Source organism: Lupinus angustifolius, unplaced genomic scaffold, assembly GCF_001865875.1.
Source record: "Lupinus angustifolius cultivar Tanjil unplaced genomic scaffold, LupAngTanjil_v1.0 Scaffold_16_67, whole genome shotgun sequence".
NCBI lineage: Eukaryota > Viridiplantae > Streptophyta > Magnoliopsida > Fabales > Fabaceae > Lupinus > Lupinus angustifolius.
The window spans coordinates 627-10,778 of record NW_017718916.1 but is presented as its reverse complement, the minus strand read 5'-3'; the positions used below and the strand labels follow the sequence as shown (position 1 = coordinate 10,778).

Sequence of the window (10,152 nt, the reverse complement as noted above, 5' to 3'; positions counted from 1 at the left end):
TTGTTTTGAAACATCAGACCATGGCATATGGTTGCGAAATTTTGTCACTGGCTTACGTGTGGTCGATGGTATAGAAAGACCATTAAAGATTTATTGTGACAACAAGTCAGCGGTTTTTTACTCCAACAACAATAGGAGTTCTACAAAGTCAAAATTCATTAACATATTGTCTCTCTGTATTGTCGTTATTCTTGTGATTCATGCCAATGTGAATTTACCATTCTCTATAATGAAACATTACATAATATAAGATGTATGTATGCAACTATGAAAACTAAATTATAAGAAAATGAATATTTCTACTTTAATTAGAAATATTCTGACTGCAATTGGTTTATTTTCACTACATAATATTGGGCGTTTATCCTTTTTGACAAATAAATGTATTTGTTTTTTATTCTTTGAATGTATTATTTTCTAATAAAAAATCTACTTTTTAGTTTTATGAGCAATGTTAAGGGAACCAATTGTGAATTTTAAAAGTTTTTACAGTTAAATAATGTAGAGAACACATACATTAGTACATATAGGCACAAAAAAGTTGTAGACCACCGTAATTAAAAAACAAACAAATTTACTTATTTAATTTATATAGCAGATAGCTAGATTTCAGTTTTTTATTCATCTATACTATATATAAAGCCAAAACTTGAAATAACTTCCTTCATGGTGTAATTTTCATTTCCTATTTTGTCCTTCACATTATTTAATTTTTACAAAAAAACTATATAATCCTAAACAACCACCACTAATACATTAATTAACCACATATCTCACCTTAAATTAAACATTATCATAAACACACGAAAATATAATATAAAGTACACTAAACACAATAAATACATTCTAATTCAAAAAATTGAAATATATAAAAATTGAATATGTAGTATCACACAATATTCACATGTAGGCACTAAGTGCATGTACACACTAGTAGATATAATAGAAAAACCATATAACCCAAGTGCATAATGACTTGAACTATATTTAATTAGAACTTGAAATCTGGTTAAGTTAATTTATAATATGTTATATAATACTTAAAATTTAAAGTTAAATTAAACAATGTAAATTTTATTTTGAGTTGATTGAGATTTTATAAGCTGAACTTTTTTATGTCACATTTTAAGTTTTAATTGAAATTAAGGATTATGTTCATCATTCATAAGTATATTAATATTAAATTATCAACAACAAAAATAAAATCATTATTTATTTCAATTTAATTTTTTTAAATGGTCCGATAGGAATAAATAAAATACTAATAATAAAAATATTAACATGTTCAACTTAAACTACATTATTAAATAATTAAAAAATAGAAGATAAGCATCACATAATTTAAATAGTTGATATCATAAAATGAATTTAAATAATTTAATAGATGTGAAAGAAGAAAGATTGTACTATAAAAACAAGAATTAGATCTTTGATTTAAAAATTGGCATTACATCAGTGAAGATTTTATATTTATATTTTATACAATAAATAAGTAAAATAAAAGATACATCAAATAAAACTGAGGTCAAATTAATTTAAAGAATCTCAACCCCAGCTTCAGCTTGAAGCCTCTATTCTTCTTTCATCTAGTTTTCCCTCAACCAAATCTCACCACACATGCCTCCTGAATTGGACCACCGCCTGTCACCATTGGTTCAACTCCCTCAAGTCGCTTGCTCACCAAGGATGCTATTCTCGCGTTGTCACCGCTTCGTTTTCCACACCTGATGACATGGTACAGCCTCTACCTAATTGGGTCCGGCGGTTCATTTGAATCGCAACCAAGTCTTAGTTATTGGCTTTTAATTAGAGTGAATCAAAGTTACATGTCAAATGATAGTTATCAAATTATAAGTCATTTACATTAATTTTGACTTTAAATATTATCATGAAATCATTTTAGTGAAAGTGTATACAAATAGTTATACTAATCATTGTTAAGGCTATTATTATTAATATATTTTGTAGAAGATACAAAAAATGAAAAATGAAAAAGTTATTTGCGAAGGCAACAAATTATTGATTTTGAAGAAACAAATTCTAAGCCAATATGAGTTGTAATAGTAATAGACTAGTAGTAGCTAATTTAGTTTAAGGTAGTAAAGTATTGAATAACATATACTAGTGTTTGAAAGTTAGACCAAATCATGACTTCATGAAAAAATAATGTCTCTCATGCGAGATCCTGGTTAAGTAGTAAATATGTACAAATATACACATAGATGAAGAACACAATAAAAACTTATTAACATATTTTAAATTGGATCTAGAATAGAGAAAAAAAGGGAAGAGATGAGAAATACCTTAAAATTGGAAGAAATTATTTGTTCTAATAAAACAAATTTCAAGCCAAAATAAATAATAATAGTAACAACATGTTCATACTTAGTTTAAGATAATAAAATATTGAATAATATATACAAGATATTGGTATAATAAAAATGGGAAGACAAAATTGTATGTAGTGAAAAAGTGGTGATGAATTGCCTTGTACTTTATAGGTTCCACAAAAACAACAAAAGTGAAGAAAATGATTTGCACTCTTGAATAACTTGTTGTGTAACTACCCCAGAATGTTAGTATGGTGTGGAACATATCAATCTCTTAACTGTTGAAAATTTTCTTCAATAACTTCTAATGTAACTGCTACGTAAATATAGAGCAAAAAGTTTAACTTCTATTATAACTACCTTAGTTTATTTTTTCTTTAATAACTTCTATTATAGAAGAAGAGTTTTTTTTAACACATGTTATGTCCTCAAGGTAATATAGCCAACTACTACCTAAATGCTAACTTGGAAAATTAATGAATAATGAATTTAATCCCGTAACTTGTTATGCCCATGGTAATATTATTTAGTTTATGCATGAGAAATGATGCTTCTTTTCCCAGTAATATAACTTACCTTCTTTGATTATTTCACAGTAATATAATTGATATGTCAAATTATATTTGCTATGTAAATGCTAACTTGGAGTAATACCAAAACATTATTTAGTTTATGCATGACAATTGATATAATTTTAGTCCATTATTACAGTAAATTATTTAGTTTATGCATGATAAATGATACTTCTTTTTCACAGTAATATAACTCACCTTCTTTGATTATTTAACAGTAATATAATTGACAGACAAATGATAATTTATATGACAAATTATATTTGTTTATGCATGACAAATGATGTTTGTTGTTAGAAAATATAGGAACAAAAATAGGTACCACAAATTACACATTTGTTACTTATAGGATTATATAGTTTTTTTTGTTTGTAGAAATTAGAAGATAGTAATAGCAAAATAGGGAATTACAAATTATACCATATTGAGATGGTTATATTGAGTTTTGGTTTTATTAAATAGTATAGAATTATAGATAATATAGATAGTATAGATAATATAGAAGTATAGATAGTATAGATAGATATTATTTCAAAAACCAAAATTTAACAAAATCTCTAATATTAAATAAAATATTTTTATTTATCTTTTTTTATTGACTCATCTCCATTAATGGAGAGACAAGTTATATTTTGTAGTGTATCTTTAAGGCCAAAATTGTAATTCCAATAAAAAGTAAAGGTTAAAAATGTCATTATCTTTTAAGCTTTTAGTGTATTTTTCACTACTTGTCTTTCCATTAATGGAAATGAGTCTAACTCCTACAAATGAGATATGTGAAAGTTTAATCATGATTATACCTTAATTAAACTAGAGAGTGGCTTAGATTCTCTCAATTACTGAACCCATATCAGATACATGGTCGAGAGCCTAAAAACTTTATGAATTCAGATTTTTACTTTTTAAGTTAAATAAACTAAAAGATATATTTTTTCCATATTTGGTACTAAAAGAGAAGGGGATGACATTAAAAAATATAACATTTATCTATATTTCTATATCTATAATTCTATACTACATATAAAGTCAAAACATATTATAACTACGTATATGGTATAATTTTCACTTACCTATTTTACCCTTATAATTAATATTTATTACAATATTTTTCCATACAATAAAAAATATAAATGAAGGTTAGAGGAAGTTATACTCATTAAATATATCAAACTATCAATACATTTTTTAGTAATATCACAATTCATTTTTATATTTTTATCAGAAAATTATAATATCATGTACGAAAAAAGTTATATAATTCTCTAAAATGAAATATATAAAAATTAAATATTTAATATTAAAAAGTAAAATGCGGGTCGGCAGACATAGAGTGACTGCCGACACGCTAGTTATATATAAAGCCAAAATTTGAAACCACCATGATTTTATTTTCCTATTTCCCTTAATACTTTTTTATTTCTAAACGAAAAACATATAATCCTAGATAATTATAGTTAATACATCTCACTTTAAATTGGATATTATAATAAATATAAAAATTATAACATGTAAAAACATTCTAATTTTCTAAAATAAAAAATACAAATTTAATACTTAATATTATAAAATAAGAATATGGGTCGACAAACACATTGACACGCAGTGTATATAAAAAATCATGTCTCAATTTCTTTAACTAATCAAATCATATATATATATAAAATATTTCAATCAAGTATCACTTTTACATTGTGTTTGGTTTAGAGAGGAAAAGTTGAGGAAAGAAAACTTGAGAGTAGAAAATGTGATAATTTTTTAGTTGTTTGATATGATAGAAAATGGAAAGAAAGTGAAGAGAAAATAATATAATTATTATTAATAATGATATTTTCTTTGTACTATCAAAGAGATAATATCTTAAAGTATGTCACAAATCATGTCTTAAATCAATGAAAGCATGCAATGTGAATTAAAAAATTAAATATTTCTTATTTTTTTCTATTTTTATTTCATTGTTATTGTTCTGGAACATGGTTCAAGATATACTTTGGGACAATCAATTATCGTACAATTTTTTCTCCATATTTTCCTCTCAATAATGGAAAGAAAATATAATACATGGGCCCCGACAATTTTTTTCTTTCCTTCCTTCTTTTCAATGCAACCAAACAATAAAAAAACTCTTTTCATTCCTCTCACTTTCTTTCCTCCTATTTTCATCACAACCAAATATAACATGTTACACAGGTGGACCCACTAACCTCAGGTCCACATTACTATATATAATACCGTTACTCTTATGACCCAGTTTATAGATGTCACTTTCCCAACTTCAATAATCATCTCTCACAAACACACTCACTCTTTTTCTCTAACCATTTTCAATTTTCGTTGTTTTTAATTTTTCTTTCTTTCTAAAAACCCTAAAAATCTCAATCTCAATAACCAAACCCTAAAATTCTTCTACTATGGCATCTTCAGAAGTTGTTTTCCATCACACATTCTCTCAATCAAAGACCAATGTCTCAACAACAACCACCACCACCGTCTCCGACAACAATGCCAGCATCACCGTCGCGAGAAGACTTCCCGCCACCTCCTCCCGTTCAACAAAGGACCGTCACACCAAGGTAAACGGCCGAGGCCGCCGCGTACGGATGCCGCCTCTCTGCGCCGCCAGAATATTCCAGCTCACCCGCGAACTCGGCCACCGCTCCGACGGTGAAACCATCGAGTGGCTTCTCCGCCACGCCGAACCATCCATAATCGCCGCCACTGGCACCGGCACAGTCCCCGCAGAATCGGTATCCACTGCCTCAGCCACCTTTGCCTCTTCCGCTCCCTCCGTTCCCTGCAATGTTCAGCCCGTATCCTCTGCTTCCGGCGGTAGCCATGGGATGTTCGCCACGGTGGCGCTTCAGCAGTGTCAGCCGAGTTGCCGTCTCGACCTGTGCCAGCCAGAGGCGGGGTTGGAGTACGCCGCGGTGGCTGCGGCTACAAATGGGTACCGGCACATGCCGTTCACAGCGCTGTTGTTGCAGCCGGCGACGGCAGAGGATACTCAACAAAAAGAGAGTCTCAGCGAACAATGATACTGTAGCTTCAAGGTTTATATATGTTTAGTGTTAGGGCTAGATTCAGTTTTTTTTTAAAATTTTAAATTATTTAGCTGAATTTTAGATTAATTTAGAGTTTTGTAGAATCAATATGGGTGTGTGGTGTTTGGTTAAGTGTCTTTGTTCTAATTGTGTCCTTTTCATCATGGTAAGGTGAAATACACAATGATATTAGTAGAAGTAGTAAGAATATGATTGATCATTTGCTAAATTCAATATTTGTATATTTGGAGTCTTTGTTTCCTGGGGTTTAATGTGCGGATTTTGGATTTGGGGTTTATTATAGAACAACACGTTTTCTGATCCATTTAGTCTTACTTATATAATAAGATAAAGTTTTGGTTGTTGGTTTAGATTGGACCCATTTTTTTAAACGAGGTACATTGAATGATGCTAGAGTTGGAAATAAAAGAAGAGATGTTTCTTTATCATGTGATCTACAAAGTGAAAGATTTTACATGTGAATTAGAAAACAAGAATGTATAGGAAGAGAACAACACCCCTTAATCCACCTCACGAATCCATCCAAGGTATCTATCAAATCAAGAAAGAACTCAATCCTAGGTTGCAAGAGAAAGAATTATTTATTCCAAATATAATGTTATTGCCACCATTACCAAAGCATCTATTTATGTTAGAAGTGGTGCAACCCTCTTGCCTAAATATTTATTATATTTTCTTTTTGTATCATTGCACAATTTCCGAACATTGGAGATTGAAAACCTATTACTCTAAAGCCATCAAAGCTTTGGTCCTATCTATAAGTTGTATTCACGAAATTTTTTTATTTTATTTTTATATAACATTTATATTTTCTATATAAATTTATTGTTTTTTTTCCTCTTATGTGTTCTTTGTTCATTATTAATAAATAATAAATTTTAAGGTTTTTAATATGAGTTAAGGTGTAAAATTGTAATGTAATAGCATCTTTTTAAAAACCAAGAAAATAACTATCTTACTTATTCTGTATAAGATATTTAACTTCCTCTTATAATATATGTCCTGTTATAATGAAAGATGTATAATGGATAAACTTATTAGTCGAAATGGAAAGGGATTACATGTTTCTAATGAAAAAAAATTAAAATAATAAAAAATAACACTTTAATTAGTTTGAGACAGAAAATAAAATATTATTTGAAATAAGTAATTTTTTGTCCAGTTGAAATAGTAATCGAAGAATGTAGACCAATAATTTTGATCACAATCTCTGTTTTGATTTATGTGGTCAATAATTCTGATCTTATGTTAGATGTCATTGTTTAGATCTTTGTGAATTTGCTCTGAAATTGATTAGGTTCGTATAGCTATTCAATTTTGCTCTATAATTAGGTGGTGTTTGTGCCCGATTGTTTTTTGCCCATTAGGTAGATTAATTGAAGCATTGGGATGTATCTATATAAGAGAGGAATTAGATCCTCTCTATTTTGACATATGACACCAATCAAATTTATAAAAGAAAAAAAAATAATGAATGTTATACAAAACTTCTCATATTTCAGCACCAAACTCTCTGGAAATAAGTTTAAAAGAAAAAAATGATGAATGTTGCACAAATCATCTCATACATCTCTAAATAATAAATTCTCTAGCTAATTCTTTTTTGGAAAAAGCTAACAATCCCAATCCACCAAGTTACCATCTTGAGACAAGTGCTATAAAGGATCTTCAATATCTCATTATAAATAAATGCAAAAGTAAAAACAGAAACTCTTATCTCTAATACCTGATAGGATTCTTCTTCCTATCCACCCTAATGGAAGAAAAAGTGGGGTAAGATCTAACATTGTTTTTCTGCAGTGCCCTAACTTCTAAAGTGCAAATTGAGTAAAGATGTACTCATCTTTGTTTTTTGATTGAATAAAGATATGGTGTTATAAAGCATGTCCCACACCAATCATAACAAAATAAAAAAAAGTTTAATTTTCCTATTTTCATGTTTTTATTGATGAGAGATAGACTTTGAAACATATTAGAGAGAGCCTGTTCTTATTCTTTTTTATTAATAGGGTACTTATCCTTCGATTATTTAATTAGTTAAGATTCTGATACATTCTTTAAGGATGTAGATACTTTTGTTCCCTTATTTTACACATAAGCTCACTTCCACCCGATCAAAGTTCCATCTTGCATATGCATTTGGTAGTTGAATGGCACATAAAACTTTATTTCCACATGATTGTGAGAATCTTCTATAGAAAGTGAACCTTGTTCCACTTCATAGGATTTTGGCGTGTTCCTGTTCGATATTAGTGACACAATATATTGTTGAGTAATATGATTAGTCTCCTTGCCTAAGCATTAAGCAACTCCAAAATTTTGTGTACCTTATTAAGCTAATATATGTTGTGCACTTTCTTCACATATATTTGGGGTTAGCTAGTTAGGTGTGGTCACGTGTAATTGTCCCACCATGGGTTTGATTAGGTCTCATATATTTTGTCCTTGGGGGTTATCTCAAGGCATAAAACCATAAATGTTATGTTCCTTGACCTTTACTTTTCTATCTATTTTCATCATCCAGATATTGGAATCTAGCATGTATATTATGCCATATTGTTGGAATAATGGGAGTAGAGAAAGAAAAATTAATGGTATATTAAAATCTCCATTGTCAATATGAAGTTTCAGGTTTCTAAGGTGGAAGAATAGGATAAGAGAAAGAAAATGGTACATAAAACTATAAAGTCTAGTGTGAGAGTATGAAGTTCTTGACTTCTAACTTCTAAATTAAGAAACAGTGCAGTGAGTACCAAAAGAAAGAGAAAATAAATTTTGTATCTCAAACAAGAAAGATTAGCATGGCACTAAAAATATATGTTGTTAACTGAATAAAATAGACACAGCCTGATTTTAATAATTAAACACTATATTTTGGGAGAGGCTGAGGGTGTGGAGGCGGCCGCTTTGTTTCATAGCGGTGGCGACGGCAGCTCTGTTTTGCAGCAGTGGCGGCAACTCTGTTTGGCAGCGGCGGCGCCCTGTTTCACAGCGGTGGCGCTCTATTTTACAGTGGCGTTGGCTTTGTTTCCCGGTGGCGGCCACTATAGGAGTATTTGTGTTTAGAGAGAAATGTTTTTTCCCTCGGAATTCAGGGCGTTAAGAATGGATGAAGATTAAGAGGATTAAGAAGAAGGTACTCAAGAAATTGAGAGAAAGACTCAATGAGATATATTGAGTGTTTTAGGAGGAAAATGGTTAATGAGATAGGTTTAGAGGGTTTGGGGTAAGAGGATAGTGTTTTTTTAATTTTTAAATTTTAATAAAGTTTATTTCCTAAAATAATCTTGACATCGTGCCAAATTTTTAGTTCAGCAACAAAGGATAATTTTGTCAGAATATTAGGGTACATATTGCTAACATGATCCTTCATAAAATGAGTTGTGATCATATTAGCAAACCCCTATATATATATATATATTGTTAGGTATAAGTGGTCTAGGAACACCTAGAAGGGGTTGAATAAGTGTATTGATTAACAATTACCGCTTCTTGATCAAAAACCCAACTGCTGGAAAAACAGTTCAGTTAATCGATTAACAGTCGGGTTTAATCGATTAACTATTGTACATAACAGAATGACTAAACAGGCAAATTGCACAGTGATTAAAACATAATTGAACAGATATATTTCAGATATTTTTATGCACAAATATTAAGTATATGGCAGTAAACAAATATCCAACTTTTCAATTACAAATTCAATTTATCATGGCAAGAAACATAAGAAAGATAAAGAGAGAAAGAATAGTGCAAAAAAGATTTTTATCCTGGTTCGTTTGCGGTCCACTGCAAACTATATCCAGGCCTCCCCTTCTGGATCAGAGAGATTTTCTTTCTTCACAATGTTGAATTAAGAATACAAATACCAATTCAATTACAAGCACAAGGACACTCCCTTCTTGAAATCTAGGATCTCTAAAACCTAGTTTAACTCTACTCTTTCACCTCTTAAGAAAACCTATCTCGCGAACTAGCCCCATCCAAGAATCTTATCCTCAAATCAAGATCTCCCTGCCTTGGTGAAGAACTTCAATCTCTATGGTGATCTCACACCAAGAGACAAATCCAGACTACACAAAAGCACATTAAAAACAAGGTATACTAAGCACAGAAATGCTTAAAATATTACAAGATAAAGCCTCAAAGATTAACCTTTATTCTAATCACTTAAGCCATCAATATAAAGGG

The 10,152-nt window shown here is 29.9% G+C and overlaps 1 protein-coding gene across 1 annotated transcript; it reads left to right on the top strand.

The window, feature by feature from the left end:
* The first annotated feature begins 5,157 nt into the window (after positions 1–5,157).
* On the top strand, positions 5,158–6,160 carry LOC109337984 (transcription factor TCP11-like). The gene has a single exon (XM_019575104.1). It carries the CDS (start codon positions 5,311–5,313, stop codon positions 5,932–5,934), a length of 624 nt encoding a protein of 207 aa, XP_019430649.1. The 5' UTR covers positions 5,158–5,310; the 3' UTR covers positions 5,935–6,160.
* Positions 6,161–10,152: the final 3,992 nt, after the last annotated feature.